Here is a 22880-nt window from a genome sequence, read left to right on the forward strand (position 1 = left end):
CTATTGTTGAATGATTGTTTCTAAACTGTTCATCCAAATACAATTATACGCAATTAAAATTAACCCCTAGACATGTTCTATGTCATAATCATTAGGCATTCACAGTTATTTTTAATGTTAATGAGACTTACACTCATTCAGCAATGAATGAAAGGAAAACTCTGAGCCAGGATTGAATTTCAATACAGCTGTTTTTTTAAGGTTCCATATTACCTGTAAATAAAGTGTTATCACTAATATCATGAACAATAGTTTTAAATTAGATAAGTGGTTCCCTCCTCCCTGAAGAAAATTATTCCAAAGAAACAATAAATTAATTAATAATCTTCAAGAAATATTCAGCAAGTTCTGACTTCCTCTTTTTTCCTGGGACCCAGCCTCCTGACATTTTGTAAAGCAGGAAATTGTGATTGCCACAAGTCGCAGAAAAGAAATTGTGTGCTCACACAGTACAAGATTGATGGTTTTACCAGTCCAGATCTCTCCCCAAGTAGTTGAATAGCAGTTTGTATGTTCCTAAATAGACTATTTACAAAGCAAACCAAAATCATATTGTAGCAGCAACTTTTCCATCTAATTCTCATTTGCGACGGCAGAGTCAGCCCCCCACTTTGAATTGGCTATGCCCCGTTTGTAGTACTCCTTTCTTCCCCAAGACTCACACTACTTTTTGATTCTGTCTTTTTTGACCTGACATTGACATTTACATTTGCCTTAAACTATGACAAGTCTTGATAGAGCTGGAGACCTTTTCTAATCTATTGAGTCATTCCATTTAATTCAATGTTTGACTCCAAGGCTGGACAAATAAAAATATGTGCTGTTATTGATGTAAAAGGCGTACAGAGCTTATGTAAGCACAGAATCAACTCTTTATTACTAGCAGTGAAGAATAATGAAAATAATCCATAAAAATTACATTTGGCTAAAGAAAGTATAGAGTACTTTTATTACATATGATTCTATCTTAGAATCATCAATAAATTCAGCATTTACTTATTTAGAGTCTACTTGGTCCCTGGCACCTGGTACCTGGCACACAGATTTGTACATTTAAAAATACACAATTTCCGTAAGTTTTGAAATAGATATAGGAATTAATGTGAGCAGTCTATTCAACTGATGATGTCAGGAGAAGGCATTGATCTGATATACTTTTTCTGAGTGTGTACCAAGTTCTAATTGCTTTGTTATCTCATTTAATCAAAGAACTAACCCTTGAAATCAAGTGTTAATGTGCTAACTTTACAGCAAAGACCTTGAGGATTAAGACCTTGCCTGAAATTACAGTCATAAGTAGACAGTCCAGAATGAAAATTCAGATGTATCTGGCTTCCAAATTCTCTCTTTCAACTAGATGCAGGAGGAGATTTGGAATTGAGTTTGAAAGATGAATAGAAGTTAATTAAGCAGGCAGGGAGAAAGTAATTGCGGGCACAGTCCACAATAGTAACAAAGGCACACGTGATAAAGTGAGTGGCATAATTTGGGAAGCAAGTAGGCTCTTCAGCTATGATATTGGTTCCTGGAATGGAACCCTGAAAAATAGAGTGGAAATGTAGGCTGTAGCCAAGTTGTAATACACCCAACATGGAATGACAAGAAGTTATAAGTCATTGAAAGGTTTCAAGTGGGTAAATAGAATTGTAATAAATCTTTAGAAAAATAATGCTAATAACAGTATGGAAGATGAACTGTAGGAATGAGTGGTTGTGGCAGGGCAATTAAGTAAAACCCTGTAGCTACAAACAAGGGCTCCTAAGACCGATCAATTCTTTGTGCCAATCTATTCCAGAGTAAGTTTAAAAATTAAATACATAAATTTACAAAGGACATATCTCTGTGCCTGGCCAATAATGATCCTCCAAAAATATTAATTGTTGTTATGTTATTTTGGAAATAGATATTCCTTTAACAAACATTTGTTGAAGTCTTACTATGTGCCAGGAACTCTTCTAGGAGCAAGGGATACTGCAGTGAACAAAACAGATCAAGTTCTTACTCTGCAGGGCTTATCTTCTCTAGAGGGAGGAAGTGAGTCAGAAAAAAAAGAAAAAAGAAAAAACAGGAAAATGTCAGAGACATTTCTGAGATGGAATTGACTGAACTTGATTACATACTGCATGTGGGATGGTGTGTGTCATCAGTGAGGACAACAGAGGAAGAGTCAGGAAAGATGCTGAGATTTTTACCTCAGGCAACGGCGCAGAGGCATTGTCTTGTCATTAGACAAAATAAGAAAATAGATCCAAGAACACGTGTGGGCAGAGTTGAGGAGAGGAACCGGAAATGAATTTGATTTAGAACATGCCAAATTACAGATGTCTGTACAACCAGGCAGAGATGATGGGCTCTGGGAATTGGTTTCTGTAGATGCTATACTGTAGTGGAGCAGAAACAATTTTGTCTTGGTGATACATCTGTCTCTCTAACCCCCAGCATAACGTTGGTGCATACTGAACATGGGCTTAACAATTTTGTTGTGGAGGGGCGCCTGGGTGGCTCAGTTGAGCGACTGACTTTGGCTCAGGTCATGATCTCCCGGTTTGTGACCTGGAGCCCTGCGTAGGTTTCTGTGCTGACCTCAGAGCCCAGAGCCTGCTTCTGATTCTGTGTCTCCCTCTCTCTCTGCCCCTCCCCCACTCATGCTCTGTCTCTCTCTGTCTCAGAAATAAATAAACAAAAAAAATTAAAAAAAAATTTTGCTGTGAAAAATAATAAATGTACATTTTGAAGAAAAGACTCTCTGTAACTCCATGAGTAACTTCAGTGACGATTATGATAAGAAGTTCCCTTCTGCTTTCCATCTTTGCTGATATTTGACTACATCACCTCTCATTTAGATGCAAGAGGCAAACCTTGACTGGTTGTCTAACTTGTTGAGGTTACAGTTTCCCTTGGGTAACAGCAGTATTGTTCTTCTTTTCTAACCATAGCTTTGCTAAGCAGAAATACTATTAAGCAGAGTATAAGTTCATATTTAATCAGAATTTAAGATTCTCCATTAAGAGGCTCTAAGCTTCTTGGTGGGAAATATTATATTCATATTTGCATCCTCATGCTTTATCCAGATACATAGTAGGCACAAAAAACGTGGCAAATTAATAAAAGAAGAATTAAAAAAAAAACAAACAAATGTTGTATAACACAAGGAAATGGATACCCCAAAACCAAATTGTTGTAATTCTTCACATAACACTATCTGAATAAAAATACTCAACTGATTTTGAAGATTTCTTCTAAAAATGTAATTCTGCTACTAAAATTTGACTGTACTGAAAATAAGTAAGTATATCATATGAAGAGATTACTTTTTGGATATAACAAGAACATTTTCTTTTTTTTTTTAATATTTTAATGTTTATTTTTGAGAAGAGACAGAGTGCAAGCAGGGAGGTGTCAGAGAATCCAAAGCAGGCTCCAGACTCTGAGCTGTCAGCACAGAGCCCGATGTGGGGCTTAAACTCACAAACTGTGAGATCACGACCTGAGCCGAAGTCAGACATTTAACTGACTGAGCCACCCAGGTGCCCCCAACAATGAACATTTTCAAATTAAATCACCAAAAAAACACAATGATTTTAAAGTAATTATACCATACAATAGAGACTACTTCATAAAAAGACCTATTAATGCAGAACAAAAGCTTTGGATTACTCAGACTGGTTTTACAATGTTTTTAGAATTCTCAGAAAATGAAAAATATCCAATTTGCACTGGAACTTTGATTTTTATCCAATTGATCCATCTCCCTGTGTATTTACAATCTTCATATTCAAACATCTACTTATTCCAATAAAAATAGAGATAATCTTCAATAACTAATAGACCTTATTTCCTTTATTTTCCCATTCCTGCTCCTTTGGTTTCAAAAGGCATACCCTCAAGTAAAATGGTTGCTCCATTACCAACCCATTGTCAATATTCCACTTAGAGTAATTTCCCCATGTCTCTAGATTTAGAGACTAATTTATTAAGCCTATTTTCTCATTTTAAGTCATTTTTCCTTTTCCAAATTAATCTCCAATCTCAAAAATGTACAAAATAAAATTTTTGTGATATGCCATTCTATGTTGAAATAAACAGGAAACTCCATTCATCCTAAATTCAAAGAAGGAGGAATATATTGTGATTAAGATCCTGGGTTCTCAGGGGCACCCTGGGTGGCTCAGTCAGCTAAGTGTCTGACTCTTGATTTTGGCTCAGGTCAGGATCTCTTCCTGTCCTGAGATTGAGCCCTGTGTCAGGCTCTGCGCTGACAACATGGAGCCTGCTTGGGATTCTCTCTCTCCTTCTCTCTCTACCCTTCCCCTATTGTTTCTCTCTCTGTGTCTCTCAAAAACAAATAACTAAACATTAAAAAAAAAAGATCCTGGGTTCTGAAATCAGCTGCCTTTGAGTTCCCTATCTGCATCACTTCCAGATTGTATATCTTTAAGATGGCTATTTAACCTCAATAAACTTGTTTGCACATGTATAAAATGACAAAGATATTAATGGTGCCTATCTCACAAGTTTTCTGTGACAATTAGATGAATTATAGCACATAAAATTCTTAACAGAGAGCCAGCACTACTAAAAGCTCAATATGCTGGTTATATGTAAATTTGGAGATTGTCTGCTTTTTATGTTTGTACCATTGTCCTTTAAAAAACATCAGGTATTTTACTACTTCTTGTCTTTAATTAGTTCAGTCTTTTAAAGTGCCAATCAGATGACTATTACCATGTTTAATGCTGCAGACAATAATTAGAAAATTGAAAACACAGTGCTTGGTACTCCAGTTTGAATGATCAAAATTACACTGGTAAAAGTTTGCAATAATTACATGTAGAGTTAATATATAGATAAATTAGGGTGTGTAATGAGAGATCTTGGGTCATATCTTAGCTATAATATGACATTTTTTCCCTCTTATTTCCTTCACTAAAGCTTTTTGTCTTAATGTAATAATCCTCCTCCCAATCCCTAGAATCTCCCCTCAGGATCAAACTTTTGCATATAACATAGCAATCAAATTAGTAAAATACTGTGTTATAATTAGAAACATTTTATTTGAAGTTCCACTAAAGGTTTCTTAGATTTTAATTGAAGAGATGCTTTTATCTGTGTTCTCGAATGATAAATTCATCAATTAAAAATCCACTCAAAAATTTTGGGGAACATCTCTGAGGTATATATTTTCCTAAGTAAAGTAAATACTTTGCCTCCAATGAGCCCATAGTTTATTAGGGGGAAATCAGGCAATGCTTCAAAAAGGAGCATAGGGGTGCCTGGGTATCTCAGTTGGTTAAGTGTCCTACTTCAGCTCAGATCATGATCTCATGGTTTGTGAGTTCAAGCCCCATGTCGGGCTCGGTACTGACAGCTCAGAGCCTGGAGCCTGCTTCAGATTCTGTGTCTCCCTCTATCTCTCCCCATCTCCCCCACACACTCTGTCTCTGTCTCTCTCTCAAAAATAAATATTAAAAAAAATTAAAAGAAGGAGCATAATTTGAGCTACTGTGGTGTGAAGCATGAACCATTTGAGCAGACATAGAACACGGTGTTAAGAGGGTGCCTGGGTGGCTCAGTGGGTTGAGCGTCCAACTCTTGATTTCAGTTCAGGTCATGATCTCACAGTGGTGAGATCCAGCCTCTACGTCAGGCTCCATGCTGATAGCACAAAGCCTGCTTAGGAGTCTCTCTCTCTCTCTTTCTCAAAATAAAATAAACTTAAAAAAAAAACAACACGATGTTAGAGGTGGAATACTGTCAACTACTAAGGCAAAAGAAGGTGACAGGAGTTCTTAATGACATGCAAAAGAATTTGAACCACCAGCAAATGGAATTATGAAATGTCTCATGCTTGAGAATGACATGGTCATATTTGTTTTAAGAAAATACTGCAGAGGAGTGTGACAGAGGGATCTGAAGAATGTAAGATATTCTTTAGAGACAACAGTTGATGGAGCATTTTTAATGACATATGTTTGATATTTTCTGAACTAGATACCCTTGCTTTTAAAGACTGGAAAACCTAAATATCTCAGGTCAATGGAGAATATGTAAAATCAAAAGTTATACTGATTACTGACCATTACTAACTATATAGGTTTTATGTTGATGAAATATTACTGCACATATACAATATTTTTCTAGGAAAAGATGAATATGCACATTAAAGTCTAAAATTGTTATTTCAGAGATGAGATTAGCAAAGTGAAGTAAATTTTATCATTGGTAAATTCTCTGGAAAATTATAGTAAGAGCTATACTGAGCATCTGAAGTAAGAGCTTTGGAGCATCTGAAAGATTCTAAACTGTTTTATGAATTATAAAATATTGTTATGTTTAGCATAGTTTCAGTGTTACATGTATTCACATAAATTTCAAGTTTTTGTCTAATCACTGAAATGGATAATTTCCCATTGACTAGAATATTTTATTACTGGGCTAGCATTCTTAACCGATAGAAAGCAGTTAAAATGTGCAGTCTGTAACGACCTGTGTTCTCAATTAACGTTTTTCATTATATGAAGTTCATATAAAAAACATCCAAAAATTCTTGACAAGAAATAGAGTATATTATACTATATGATGTGATCTAAGTAATTAATTAAATATTAGAGTAGCCAATGGAGTACAAATGAGAAACTAGTGATTTTTAAAGTATAATTTTCATAATAAAATTATTAAAAAATACACAAATGTCTAATTATCTTTAAATAATGCTTCTTGCCAGGATATTTTAAGTTAGTCACTAGCCATTGTATTTGAGGATACATGGAAGACAGGAAAAGTCTTTGAATGCTTGGTTATTGGAAGAGCCAATAGAAAAATATCTATGGAAATGCCTTTTGCAGCCTCTTTCACTGTCTGTTATGTTGCTGTTCAGTTTGCTTACGAGGTGTGGTAGTTTCAAAGTTAAAAATTCTTCATTTCCTGAGGGTTTCCTAATAATGGTTTATTATAGCTCTGTTTGATTACTATTTTTAAGAAGATGGGCATATTTATTTGTAATATACTTAGAACTGGTTAATAATGATTTTAAGAAATCAAATTCAATGCAGATTGAAACATGAGTATTTTCTATGGAGATCACCTCCTATTCAGTAAATGGCACCATACATAAATGCATTGTTGTTACTTTAATTGGAAAGGACCCCTTTTAGTAATGTCTCTGGCTCTGGAAGAATTATAAACACACAAATTGGAAGAGCTAAGAAAGCTTATTTAACTAAGCTGTCAACAGCAATCTCTCAAATCTGCTTAAATTTATTGGGAGGCAGGAAGATCTATTTGAAATGCCGACAAGAAACACAGAACCAGTTCTAACAGTGTTACGTTTAATACACAGGGGTATATTACAAGGTTAAAGAGAGTTGGCAGTATGTATCATAAATGTAGCTACCCTTTGACCCAGCAATTTCACTTATAGGATTATATCAAAAATTATGCACAATGGTATGTTACAAGAATTTTGTTATATCGCTGTTGAATTTTTTGTAATAAGGAATATTTGGAAATGACTTACAGATACATTTATTAGGAGAGGGCCCAATAAGTAAGTGTTTCAACTAGACCTACAGTTCAATAATTTTAAAAAATAAAGAACCCTATTTGTACTGATGAGAAAAGATTTCTAACGTATGTTAAGAAACAAAAAGACACAAAGTAGTACACATAATATGGTTCAGTGTATTTGTGCTATTTTAAGTAGAGCTGTGTGTGCTATGTCTGTGTATGTGTAGAAAAGGCCCTGGGAAATTAAGTTATGGAAGGAATGGTTATTTCTAGTAGGAACTTTGGAGTATGGTGGTTTACTGCTTCTATTTTTTATACATTCTTTCATTATTGTGTATTTAAAGAAAATGAATGCCATATAGTTTCTCTGTCTCACTCATTATGAACAGGACTTAGATACTTTGTTTATTGTAGCATTAGTTTTTATTTTATATTAGCAAAACCATGAGAGTTAAGGACATATACATGCTATCACAACTACAGACATATCTATGATACTATAAGCAGTATTTCTCCTAATTTATCATGATACTTTCACTACTATGGGTCAGTATGGCCATTTGGTTTGAATCTCAACCAGTATGCAACCCTGAACAAGTTTGCTAAACATTCCCTAAAGCCTCTTTTTTCTTGATTAAAAAATGGATATCATAGTCTCTGCCTATTGAAGTTCTTGCAGGAAGAAAATAGACAGTGAATGTAGAAAGTCCTATAGCACGGTGCCTATCATATAATACATTTCCCTAAAATGTAGATTTTTTAGTGTTTGTTCATAGTTGATAGTCTATTTTCCTCAATAAATTATAGAATCCCTAAAACAACATATATAAATATTATTCAATAAATGTATTTGCAAAAGTATTTAATTCTCTAATAACATTTTTAGCTATTGAATATAGAAGTATAACTATTTTAATATAAAAGAGCCAGAGGTTAGCCTTGAAGAAACATATTTTATGTGATTCTTTCATTTTAATCGATTATCTGCACAATGCCATGAGTCAGTGATGTTTGGAGTACATGTGGGAAATAATGCAAAATAGATTACAAGAATGAACATAGGAAAATTGGATTTCACTGTTGAAATTATTAATTTCTTTCTCAAATGAGTTTTTCATTACAGATTTTCATTATGCACTCAGGCCATAGCTTCCTAATCAATAAAGTAATTCCTACCATGGGAGAATGAAAAGGAAAAGAGACTGAAAGGTTGGTATAAAAATTATATTTAAGGAACTGGTAATGAATCTAGATTTAAATTTACTTATTTCTTTTTAAAACCCCTTGACTGTTTTTAAGAAATCAGCAACCATAGGGAAAAGACAAAGTTTTGATTCTGTTTCCATTTGAGGGTAACCCAAATGAACTAATATTGTTATACAACTGTTAATATTACTAGATTTAATTATAACCTTGTGAGTCTAGGAATTGAAAAAAAATTAAACTGATATATTAGAAATTTTTAAGATTTCTGATAACAAAGTGAAGGAACAGAATTGAGACTTTAAAATCCATTAAAAAAATGTCAATTATACCATTGCTGTCAGTATCCCTAGGCCACAGACATTGCAGCTTTCCATTTGAACATTTAACTACGGAAATGACTGCTTCAATTTCACCAAGAGCAGGCTGTAGGATAGTTGATGATATTTGTTTTCCTGTATCTGAATTAGCACCGCTAGTCAACTTGAAATTTTGTATCAATCTAGCTCTATGAATTAGAATTTTATGGCCTAAGTTGTCCATTTAGATATTGAAGTACAGTTAGAAGAGTGTTTATAGAAAAGAAAACTATCTTCCATAAAATTAATATATGAGCAGTTATTTTACAAAACATAAAAAGAGAAAGAAGAATTTAAATATTCTTCAGCTCAGGAAACATTTTTTACCTTTAGAACTAAATAATACCTTCTCATATTTTTGCTTCACTTTTTTTTGCATAACTTTAAACATATATTATACATAGCAGCACCTGGGTGGCTCAGTCAGTTAATTATCCGACTTTAGCTCAGGTCATGATCTCATGGCGTGTGAGTTTGAGACCAGTCTGGGGCTCTGTGCTGACAGCTGAGACCTAGAGTCTGCTTTGAATTTTGTGTCTCCCTCTCTCTCTGCCCCTCCCCCTCTCATGCTCCGTCTCTCGACTCTCAAGTGTGAATAAGCGTTAAAAATTTTTTTTAAAATTTTACATGTAGAATTTGAGGTGCTTTTTAAAACAAATATGTTGTTTTAAATGTGCTCTATGTTTATTACAGAAAACTAGGAAATACAGAGGAGTATAAAGAAGTAACAATCACTCATACTTGTATGAAACACCTACAACCAATATTAATATGTCATTGTAGCTCTTTAATCTTTTTTCTATATGCAGTTTTACAAAGTTAAAATTTTAGATGTATTTAAGAATAGTAAACATATAAGAACATTTATAGATCTTAGATAAAACGGAATATGTGGAGGTGATTTATTGATAAATTATAATGGACATTTTCATTCAGGAAGAGTTTTAAAGATAGAGAAAAAATTTCATTTTTCAAGATTGTTGACACAGAAGTAATCTGTAAGTTACCCAACTCAACGCTACCTCTCCAAAAGCCAAAATTTGCTGGCAATTATGCTTGTAAACACCAAACAATGTAAATGTTATGGCCATCCGTAAGCATACACAGTTTGTGAATGGAAAAATTCAGTTACTGCTTTAAGTGGCTACAATGAATCATATATTCTACTTGAGCATTGGGTGTAGTTTTATTAACATATTTCTTGATTCCAGAAAATTCAAAGGTATGAAATAGCAAAAGCTTTGTAGTATTTAATACAAAGTCCTGTTTCACCGCTCAGATTCAAAATCAACACGAGGATACCTAAGTCCTATTGGTTTCTTAAATTCAGAATCAGAACTAAGGAAATGCTACAGTGCTGGGGCACCTGGGTGGCTCAGTCAGTTAAGCATCTGACTTTGGCTCAGGTCATGATCAAAAGGTTAAGATTTTTTTTTTAAGATTTTATGTTTAAGTAATCTCTACATGCAACGTGGGGCTCCAACTTGCAAACCCGAGATCAAGAATCACATGTTCTACCAACTGAGCCAGCCAGGCTCCCCAAGAAGCACCTCATTTTTAGAGCTTTCTGATAAACTGAGTAGACTGGAATGCATAAAAAGTCAGAGAATCAGAAAGACCCGTCCTTTATCACACCTATGTATCACACCTTGCTATATATGGTCCCTGGGCACATCACTTAATCTATCCGATCTTTAGGTTTTTTATTTGTAATGTGAGAATAATCACGAAATATGTTCTTATCTACCCCATGAGTTTTGTGGAAGACTTAACAAAATTTTACAGCCCTCTGAGTCAGTTATCATCATCATCATCATCATCATCATTTTTTCTTCCCCACCACAACTCAAAACAGCTTTCATAATCATGATCTGCCTAAGCACTAACTCCTATATTCTTGCTAAAGTACTTAGTAAGTACTTTAATTTTTTTTAATGGTTATTTATTTTTGTGCTCGTTTCAGCAGCACACATACTAATGTTTATTTTTGGGAGCGAGAGTGAGACAGAGCGTGAGCAGGGGAGGGCCAGAGAGAGGGAGACACAGAATCTGAAGCAGGCTCCAGGCTCTGAGCGGTCAGCACGGAGCCTGACGCGGGACTCGAACCACAAACCCTGAGAACATGACCTGAGACGAAGTCAGACACCTAACCGACTGAGCCACCCAGGCACCCTGCAAGTACTTTAAAGTACTCAATGTTGGCTATTATTGATTCCACACCAGCTAGCCCTTTTTAGCTCAATGGAAGGAAACTCGAGATCTGTAAGAGAATGATATTCTAAAAAGGAAGTTGGTAAATAAAGAACATTTCTTGTCTTAGCTTCCGTGTTGAAAAAACTGACTATGCTTTCTTCCCAATCCTCATCTCAAGTTTTACTATTTTAACAGTCCATGACAGGAAACCTGCTTGTCAATGCCATACATTTTCTATCTGTGTTTCTATCTGCTTCAAGTAAACCAGAAAATAATCTTGCTGGTTATCACTGTGAACCCTAAGGAATAATCTAGCCTCTATAATTTTCCACTTTGCTACCACCTACGGTTACAAGTGAACCATACAACTTGGGAGTGTAAAAAAAAAAACAAACAAACAAACAAAAAAAAAAAAACCTTGAATTAAAATACAATTACATTTGTTCCATCAATATCTGAGCCTTTTGTAAAAAATGGAATGGTAATCATGTTTTATAAAACCTTTCCCGTTTTTGTGACTTCCTGAAGCTTTTGCTATGTCAGCAACATTCTTTTTTTTTTTCATCAGAAAGTATCGAATACTGCCCTGAGGGTGTGTGTTGCCTTCCACAAAGTAGAAAAGCAAATTGGGCAAGCATTAAAAAAGGCAAGCCAAGCAAGTCAGATACATATAGTGCCACATGTCAGACAGATGAACAGTTGATGGCAAGACTCACTTTGTGATTTTCCCTGATGTGGGGTTAAGTGTTGGATACAAGCCCATATGATTTGGAGAATATAATTTTACTTTTTCATTTTGTTGATTTAAAAATAGACTATCAAATAAAATATAAATTAAAGCTTAGTGCTTTGGAGTAGATTAATGTAGCCACATTCATTTAGATGGGTAGGGATATGAGTTCCCTTGTTTGTTTGTTTGTTTGTTTGTTTTCTTTTCTTTTGTTTTAATAATGTTTATTTTGAGAGAGAGAGAGCACGCAAGTGCAAGTGGGGGAGGGGTAGAGACAGAGACAGGGAGACAGAGAATCCCAAGCAGGCTCCACATAGTCAGCACAGAGCCCCATGCAGTGCCTGAACTCACAAACTGTGAGATCATGACCTGAGCTGAAACCAAAAGTCAGATGCTTAACCAACTGAGCCACTCAGGTGCCCCTTGGCTTCCTTTTTTTTTTTTTTTTTCAGTCTCTTCTACAGTCATGGAATAATTTGCACTGGGGAAGTTTGGTTTTACCCTAAAGAGCTGTAGAGAGAACCACACTCATTAACATTTTGTGGTTTGTTGTATGTAGTCCGAGTAACATTCTAGAAACATGAAGAATTCGTGATAACATGCACAAGCATATGCACTTGAAGCAAACAGCTCTGTGGTGTAATAATTCACTTGTCACTTCACATCAGCATCAATTCTTTAATAAATGACAATTTTTCCTGAGTTGATGAAAACTAGCACACAAATTCCCACAGTGTCTTCCCAAGAAGAAAAATAATGAAGTGTTTCTGCATCTAATACTTTATCTGTGTCCATGAGCAATGATTTGAAATAAATAATATTTATTTTGTTATAATGACATAATCTTTATCTCTCTATATATGCATATGTATGATGTAGTAAAGATAAGCAGATGGTCCACAGATCCAAATAATATCAGTCCCAAAATTATATGGCCTTTAAAACTGTGCACCATATCTGAATTCTGATATTAGATCAGATTACATCTGTCTCAGGCTCTCCAGGCACAAGCTAATTACTCTGTTTTTCTAGTGGTCTTCTAAATGTTCACAGTGTCAACATTAATTCTTTTTCTGCTGCATTTCTTAAATATTGTAATAGATTTTGACTTATCTCAGTTATAAAATATTTCAACCCACTAAATGCTAACACAAACAACTGGTATTATCCTCACTTTTTCCTTAAATTATAAAACAAACAAAAAAGAGTCTATGGTACTTTGATAATGGATAAAGTTAAGTTTTGCATTTTTTGCAAACAAAAACCCTACAGTCTACATTATAGGCCTGAGTCATGGCAGGGGAGATCTTAGACAAGGTTTAAGAGTGGTGTTGGAAAGAAATACAAATATTCATGGGCCAGTAGCTTTCCCATAGCTCCAAGTTTAAGATTTCTACAACACGACTCCCATGCACCCGCGCGCGCGCACACACACACACACACACACACAATAGTAGTTGTTTGCGCTCTTAAAACAAAACAACAATAACAAAAAAAAAAACACTTCTGTAAGTACTAACATGATATGATAAGAAGCTTTTACAAAAAAATCTATACATAAAAATCTCAGAATCCAAAGGGAAATAAGACATCTAAAAACAGTATCAAGAAGCAGAAAGTTTTAAGTAAATTAAGAGATGTATAGATAGAATGGTAAGAGTTCAAAAAAGTAAAAAACAATTTTTGACTGAAAATGGGGTTCAGGGAAATCTGCAGCCAGAAGGGAACTTTTTGGTGACCTAAAATTAAATTCCAAGTGGGAATTTGTAACAAAAGAGAGCAAATCCATGAAGAGTAAAATGTGGACAACACTACTTTTCTTAAACTGATACACAGAAAATACCAAGCTTAAGGAGGAAAGGAATTATGTAGGAAATCATGCCCACAGATAAAACAACTTATTGTTAAGCTTTGAGAAATAAAAAGTAGTTTGGCACACCTCTTGGCATTTTGTGTTTGTAAACAGTTCAATCCTGAAATTTCTCTCATCATGGTAGGGATTTCAAAACTAACATGCAGATTGCTTTTCACTTCTATGTCATTTAACTTTATCTCTAATACAAGCCTGATTCTGCTCAATGTTGGATTCTAAAGGAGGGTCCAACAAAGCTTTCTTAGAGATCTGTTGCATTTGAGCTATCATTAGGCACGGGGATGCTGATGTTGGTATAGGGAAATTTCATATTACTGCTGGAACTATCCCATTTGCACACAATTTTAGTTTCCATAGCTTGGGTCTAGCCACAACCTGAGGCCAAAGCAAGTTGAAGTCCTGGCAATACCAAGCCATCTTCCTGTGTTTCAACCAGGATATTAAAACAATCATCCTAGTTTTAAAATTGCTGGGTGATACGAGACTTCAACACTGTGACAAAACTTTGTTAGCACCAGATTGGTAGAATGAAGAGTTCCAATACACTGTATGAACATTTATGTCTAAAAAGGTATTGTCCTATTTGAGTTGATTCACAGATTGCAGCTCATCAAAGATTCTGGAGCCCATTCAAGAAGGGGTTATTATTCAGTTTTGCTTGATCCTTGTTTTGTTGTGTTTTTGTTTTTCATCTGCCTAACTTCTAAGCAAATCCAGTTTTTTTAGCCATTTTTTCTGGACTGTCTGGAAGATTGTCAATCCTTCCACTTGCACTCAATGTAGTTACAGTCGTTTCAGGGCTGCATCTCTGAGAAAGGATGTAGGCCATTTCTGTGGAGTTGTCTTCCTACAACCACACACACTGTGATGTACACAAAATCCAGAGAATGTCAGTCTTGTAGAACTTCAAAGCTAGTGGAACAGTAGTGTTTAATTATGATTACTTTCTTTGCATTTTAACTGTATACAAGCAAAACATTAGGAGAAAGTACTTTAACTGCACTAAAGGTCAGAGAGAGGCCATCAGGAGTTGGCAGCTCAGATCACTGAGGTGCCATCTTGAAATGATCTGCATGAAGCTGCTTAAGTTTTATATTTCTTCCTCCAGTTACTGCAGCAATAACTAAGGCTCCTCAAGCAATCTAAGTTTCACTGTGGTTGCAACTTTGCAATGTGTTTCTTCCAGTTAGGTGATTTGGGACACAGTCACAACCTATATAAACTTCAGTGTCCTCAAAGAGGAGATATCTTTCACATAGTCAAGAAGGGTGGTGTTGGCCTGCAATGGATTCTCTGCTGACTGCAGAACACACAGCTTGTATGGAGGCAGAAACAGGAGAGAGTACCCAAAGCAATGAGACTCCCACCATAGTAGATGCAAGCTATTTTTTTATTCCCTGTAGGAAAAGTAGTTTGTTTCCGTTTAATATAAAACTACTTTCATTATTCCAAAACAGAACAAGCTTTGGTTATTTTACCTCAGGAGTAGGGAGGGGAAATAGGACACAGGATGAAGAGATTGTAGTTTTGATCCAAAAGAATTGTTCAGATTCTCTGTCTCCTCTACCTGCCCAGGGTTCCTTGGCTGTCTTCCAAGTATCGTTTCTCGGGAAATGAAAATACAAATAAAAGTGCAGCTAATTCCAGAACTTGAAAATCAAAATACTTTTTAAGAGCCATTAGGTTCCCCTTCCCCCATTTTTGCAAAGAGTAGAACTGAAACAGACTGGCTAAATTGGCATCTAAACACTTTTCACTACATAAAACTTGGGGTCCAGGATGGCAGGGAATGTTGGGATCCGAATGGACCTACTCTTTGAGATCTGTGCAGGGCGGAGGGGAGGGGGGTTAGGGGAGGGGAGATGGAGGAGAAGTGGGGGCAGAGTGGGAGGGCAGCACAGTCCTTTTACTTACACACACAGTTTACCTCAGCGCATTGTTTTATCATTAAGATGACTGAGATCATTTGCAGGCCGCTTTCTTGATTTCTTCCCTGCGGCACACCTGAGCCCTGTTGTTAGTTTTTCCTCCTAACCTCACCCATCAGTCATCTTTTGAAAGCCCCCCAACCTGGAAACACATCCTGACATCTAGCTTAGGTCTTCTCACTTGGAGCTGAGGAGCCAAACTTCCAAAACTAGGTCCTGCTTCCTGTTTAGTGGCTGATAATTAATAAACAAATGATGAATGGCATGCCGGTAGGAAAAACCATTAGCATAAGCAATTTCTGTTGCCAACGTTAAAGGAAGTATTAACCTGAACTTTGATAATGGCTGTGAGAATGTCAGGGAGAAATTGTGGCAGGTGAGAGATTGAAGGCTCAAGACTGAACTGGGAATATTTCTGAGTTTGGGAGAGCGGAGGCAAAAAACTTTTGAGGTGATTTGAGTAGGTGATTAGAAATCTAGCCCTATGAAAAGGATGAGCAAGCTGGAATGGAAAATCATCCTGTAGTTTTAGATTCATTGTGTTTGTGTGATCAGCAGGAAATCATTATTCAAAAATTGGAAATAGACTCAGGTAGATATCCTAGCTGATGATCTAAAGTTTGAATTTTGCTCCGAAAGTGGTTGTAAGAGAGGTTACATAATGCCAAAGGTTGTAAAGAAAAGAAGATTGGACAGAACGGTGGGAAAGAACAATATTATAGGAGGGAAAGATTACTAGTAATGTCTTATACCCTCTCTGGGAATGGTTTGTAAAGTTAAGAAGACAAAATTCAGATAGGATTAGTATTAAATAGTGAAAAAAAATAGTACCTTCTCACTGATTTATTAGTTACATTGTTGGTGAATATTGCTCTATTTGTGTATAATTATGTGTATATCAGTGTATATGAATATATGCTACACTATATAATTTCAAAATTATATATAAATACATGAATATATAATATACAATTTATATGTGATATATTTATCCACATATCCATGTATAAAAATCTTTATGAAAGGAAAGAGTGAAAATAATTTATTTCCATTAAAAAATGAATTATTTGGTATAGTGTCACATCAAAATGATTCTTAAATAGTTATGTCTTTGAAGTAGTTTCATATATGTGAACATTCAGCACTGGGTCTTCCAAAGAGGCTGTGATTCTGCCTTAAATAAAAAAAAAAAAAAAAGAAATCTTATTGAACCAGATGTGCCAACTTTGCTTGCATTTGGAGCAGGGGAGTAAGGATTTTATATATCCCTATTTCCATAACTATATTCACAATTAACAGTGTTGTATTACAGATTTCTGACAAAGAAGCTGGTTTTGAAACATTTGCAGTAAAACTACTAAACATGTCCCATTACACATGCAAGAGAGAAAGTATATTGTAACATATGTTGTCAGCAAATAAATCTCTTGTGACATTTAGGGTATATAAAGATGATGATATATCATCCTGAAAAAATAATTCACTCAAACCATGATAATAGGAGTTATCATTTTTCTAAATGAACCTAATCTGTAATAATCAACCATGACCTCTGAAAAACACTTTCTACCTCTCTAAAATTATTCCAAGACTATGTGGAAAATTTCTCACAAATAAAACATTGTTTGAACATGGAACCAAAATACGGCTCAAATAACCTGTCTTCATTTGTGTGACTGATGTTTTTAAGCAAGAGCATGCTAGTGTAGTCTATGTTATCAGGATGTGCTCACCTGTGTATAAATTTCAAAACCAAATTTTTATTTTCTTTTTTTTAATTTTTTTAACGTTTATTTATTTTTGAGACAGAGAGAGACAGAGCATGAACGGGGGAGGGTCAGAGAGAGGGAGACACAGAATCCGAAACAGGCTCCAGGCTCTGAGCTGTCAGCACAGAGCCCGACGCGGGGCTCGAACTCACGGACCGCGAGATCATGACCTGAGCTGAAGTCGGCCGCTTAACCGACGGAGCCACCCAGGCGCCCCCCAAGTTTTTATTTTCTTAATGGTGTTTTGTTTTTTTGTTGTTTTTGTTTTGTTTTGTTTTTTGTTTGAGAGAGAGAGAGGCAGAGCAGGAGCAGAGGAAGGGCAGACACACACACACACACACACACACACAATCCGAAGCAGGTTCCAGACAGCTGTCAGCACAGAGCCCAAAGCGGGGCTCAAACCTATGAACCAGAATATCATGACCTGAACCAAAGTTGGACACTTAACCGACTGAGCCACCCAGGTGCCCTTTTACTTTCTTTTAATACTTTGTTTGTAAACGATGGTGAGCTTGGGTTTGCCATGTTCAATTTAGTGATTTTCAATAGATACTCAGTTTTATTAGTTACTTGTACCAACATCCTTTTTTTTCACACTAGGATCCTGAGAGACTAATGCTGTTGTTGAGCATCTGTGGCTTAAAAATGGCTACCCAGTAATGCTATTATGATATCTGGGAGTTACCTTGCTTTTAAATCTCTCTACTTGCCGCCATCACATTTCCACCCAAGCCATCAGCAGCATCTCTTTCATAGATGCTTTCTCCTCCTTTGTTGGATTATTTGGTATTACATTGATTTATGGTCAGACAGGAAACATTCTTTAAAATCCCTACATACCATGTATACTTTGTTGGCCAAAACACACACACAAAATTTAAATATTAAGAGATAACGTTGGATTATTTAGAGTCTCTGTCTTTGCTATTTTTTTTGACTATTTAAACTGTCAGATTCTGAGAGAAGAATATTGCTATCTCTCGCTGTGTTTGTGGATCTATATACATATGCTTATGTTTCTGAGAGTTCTTGATTTATACAAACGTCTGCTCTCATGCTTGACAGTTTTTGGCCTCTTGACCTGTCTTGCTCTGTGAATGTTTATGGGCTCCTCACATCAGACGTTTTGACTTAAGAATCTTCTCTTGTTTCAGATTTACGAAGTAGCTCGTTGTGTTATTTGCTCATGTTTTGTAGAGAATTGTGTCATCTAGCATCACAACGTGGCTCAAATATAGTAGTTTTATGCTTTTATGGCCTATATTCACTCACATTGTATAACAGGGTGTCAAACTGTGCTCTCATTATTTAAACTTGCTTAAAATACTTTGCTCATCCCTTGATCATTAGCCTTCTTGAATTGCTGTTTTAAATATGTTTCTTTTATACAATTTAAAGTTCAGGTTTGTGTGTATTTGTACATGTGTGTGCATCCACACATGCAAAACAGTTTGAAAATCTTTTTCTTTTAAAAAATGAATTAGGGCCCCAGGGTGGCTCAGTTGGTTAAGCATCCTACTCTTGGTTTCGGCTCAGGTCATGTTCTCATGGTTTGTGGGTTCAAGCCCCACATTGGGCTCCACACTGACAGTGCAGAGCCTGCTTGGGATTTTCTCTCTCTCCCTCTGTCTCTGCCCCTCCCCTGCTCGTGCTCTCTCTCTCTCTCTCTCTTTCTCAAATAAACTTTAAAAAAATAATGAATAAATAAATAAATAAATGAGCTAAGCCCATTTGCATTTATTGATACTACTAATGTGTTTGGTCTCAACTCTGTTGTCTTATGGTATACTTCCTCTCTGTATGATGGAATATTTAGTATATTTCTCCATGTGGTAGATTTTTTATATATTTTTCTTTAATTTCTTTTGGTACTTGCTATTTGGAGTTTTTAAATTTTTCTGTTGTGGTTATCTTTTATTAATACCTTTAATTATGCTGTTAGTCCCATTTCCTTAGTTTAGCTTCTGATACTTGTTTTGTCTGTTTTAAATCATAGCCTTTGACTCACACCTGTTATCTAGACAGTGTAGATATCGATGAGCTTATTCTACTTCCCCTTCCTCTCTTTCCCCCGTTTTTAGTTGGTTAGTTTCTTGTACTGTCAGAATATATAGCATTTACACACTATTCCTCCACCATATTCTCTCCATGTGTTTAAAAAATAGATGTACAATTAAATGTATTAAATAAATTAGATATATTGATATACTGATATCGTTCTGTGCAGTGTTGCCTTTTGTCAAAGTTTCCTCAAGCTATTCAAGAATGGTTAACTTCAAGACATAACTGATTCCATCTTAAATATAAAAAAGAATATTTAACAACTGTAGGCAACACAACCAACTCATTTTACATTTGCCAAATCATTTATAATGGAAAGAAAAACGGGTGGCGTTAGATGTCCCAAGTAACATTAAAAGCAAGACAATAATGCAATAATATTTCTCAAGAAAAAGGGAAGAAAGCACAGGCAAGGAATTTTATAACCAGCAAGATGTTTCTGACCACAATGCAGAAATAGGGAGCAGATTTACCTTCTCTCCTTAAACAACTGAAAAACCAGACTAAATGTGTGAAACAAATTTATACACATGAACAATAAGCAGAAAAGGGTATGATTCATGATACAAAGGAAACAATTGAGGTGATTGCCACAGCTTACTGTTCAGAGTTTCTAGACTATAGGACCAGGGGAGAGAACCCAATGAGACAGGTGGTCTCCCTGAGGTGACGAGATGTAGTTGAGAATTTTGAGATTCTGAAACGGCTACAATTTCTAGGCAGAGTACCAGAGAGGAGAAAGCTGCATGGAGACTACAATTGGAGAGAGAGAGAGAGAGAGAGAGAGAGAGAGAGAGAGATTGAGAGATCTACAAAGGGTTTTCCTTATGTCTGTAGCTGAGCACCTACTGCATATGTGTGAGAACACTATCCAACACTGGTAAGGAATCGCTGAAAAAAAAAACAATTGGAATGGTTTCTGGAATGCAAAGGCAGAAATAATCATGTTTTCTTCATCTAGAATAGAAAAAAAATTAATACATTGAGCGTCAGATAGAGTACTCAGAAGAGTATTGCCTTAGCAGTGGGGTAAAATTAGCCATAGACTGGAGACTTCTCTGAAACAAGCACTCTGATAGCAGAAGTCAACAAAGAGGATAATGATTAGAAAGGGAATTACACACACACACATATATATATATATATGATTATTTAATATTTGGCTATATTTGGTTTAAATTCTAATCAATCAATATAATCCATCATATTGAAAGAATAATGGAGACAAAAACTTCCATATGATCAACTTAGCAGATGAGCAGTATTTGGCAAAATCCAATATTTATTAATGGTAAAAAATATCAACAATTTAAGGATAGAGGGAAACATCCTCAGTGAGATAACATGCATCCCTATAATATCAGAACAAATTTACTGTCACTACTTCATTGCTTCTATTTAATATACTGGAGGCTGTTGCCAGTAAATAAATAAGGCAGCAGCAGCAACAAATTGTAATAGCTTATAGATTCAAAAATAAGCATTAAAACTGCCTTTGCTTACAGATGCTATGACTGTTTAAGAAGGCCACATGACTCAAGGTGTCAATATTAAAATATCAGTTGTATATTTCTAGATCCCAGTAACTTAGCTGTACATTCAACAAATTCTTAAATCCTATGCATCTTGCTTTTTGTAGAAATTTTTATTGATTATAAGATTATTTATTTGCAGACCCATTAGGTCCTAATAAATTCTAACTAGTTTTTTTTCTGTCAAAATAGAAAATTATGATAAAATTTCCATAGAAATACAAGGGACCTGAAATAGCCAAAAACATCGTGGAAAAGAAGAGTGACATAAAGGACTCACCTTATGTTATTTCAAGACATACTAATGAGGTTCCAATTAGGATAATTTAGTATTGGCATTAAGATAGAAAAATAGATGGGCACCTGGGTGGCTCAGCACATTAAGTATCTGACTCTTGGTTTCAGCTCAGGTCATGATCTCACATTTAATGACTCCGAGTCCCACTTTGGGCACCATACTGACAGTGCAGAGCCTGCCTGGGATTCTCCTTCTCCCTCTTTCTCTGCCCCCCTACCTTGCTCCCTCAGTCTATTGCAAAATGAATAAATAAACATAAAAAATTTTTAAAAAGATAGACAAATAGATTAATATACCAAAGATAGATTTATATATATATATATATATATATATATACCAAATATATATAACCACACATATATCAAATTGATTTTCAGCAAAGGCACCAAATATAGTCTTTCTTTCTACAAGTGGTACTTGAGCAACTAATGAAGTCTATAGGATAAAAAAGGAACCTCATCCTCTTCCCCACACCATAAGCCAAAATTCATTTGAGATAATTTGTAGACTTAAACCTAAAAGCAAAAACTATAAAGCTCCTACAAGAAAACAGGAAAATATGTGTATGATGTGAATTAGGTGATAGTTTGTTAGAACACAAAAAAGCACTACAATAAAAAAAATGATAAATTCAACTTTACCAACATTAAAAAAACTATTCCTCATCAAAAGGCACTGTTAACTTTTTTTTTTATGGTATACCTTTATTTTTATTGAAATATATTTGATGTATAATACTGTGTAACCATAAGCATGTATATTTGCTAGCTTTATATATTGTAACATAATTGTCATTATAGTAATAACACCTCCATCATATCATGTAATGATCATTTCTTTGTTCTGATGGGAATAATTAAAACCTGGTTTCTTAACATGTTTGATGATTTTAATACCATATTGTGTCTCTAGTCACTATACTGTGCATTAAATCTCTTGTTATTGTGCTGTGCAGTGTTGCATGATCTTTCAAGTAGGTAAAAATGAAATCTAAAGACACTATCTTTGCAGGGGATTTAACCTTTCATTGAACACAGCTGAATATTCAGAGTTTTTCATTTTCATTTCATTTTCTGATAATGACAAGGAGAAAAATGTAAACAGAAAGATTTGCTTCATAATTATTAGATGAATCAGATGATGAATGCAAAATGAGTGGTACTCTTGACAACACGATAATGGTAAAATTGATAGTATAAAAACTCATATGAATTGCTGAGTAAAGGATAGATGTATAAAGAATAAAGAAAATGTGGTATTTTCATTCAGAACATCCTCAGACACAGAGGATTTCATCTCACAACATGATGCAACAAAAGCCTAACGATTCTATTTTGCTAAACAGGTATGGAACAGTATTCATTCATTTCTTATGATGTTTGCAACAAAATTTACTTGATAAGATTAGCATCACACAAATGCAGG

At 35.2% G+C, this 22880-nt stretch overlaps 1 protein-coding gene across 9 annotated transcripts in view; it reads left to right on the plus strand.

Moving 5' to 3' along the window:
* MGAT4C (MGAT4 family member C) overlaps nt 1-22880 on the plus strand; it is a 742934-nt gene that overhangs the window by 702054 nt on the left and 18000 nt on the right. For 2 of the 9 annotated variants that reach the window (XM_058741869.1, XM_058741868.1), the window contains one exon: nt 8630-8715. The exons of 6 other annotated variants lie outside the window; for them this stretch is intronic. Coding sequence is in view for 1 of the 3 variants with exons in the window: in XM_058741867.1 (XP_058597850.1) it covers nt 22874-22879 (6 nt within the window). In the remaining 2 variants the exon portion in view is untranslated. Of the gene's footprint in view, nt 1-8629; nt 8716-22798; nt 22880 lie in introns of those variants that run through there. One more of the 9 variants, XM_058741867.1, reaches the window with a different exon arrangement.

Source organism: Neofelis nebulosa, chromosome 8, assembly GCF_028018385.1.
Source record: "Neofelis nebulosa isolate mNeoNeb1 chromosome 8, mNeoNeb1.pri, whole genome shotgun sequence".
Classification (NCBI taxonomy): domain Eukaryota; kingdom Metazoa; phylum Chordata; class Mammalia; order Carnivora; family Felidae; genus Neofelis; species Neofelis nebulosa.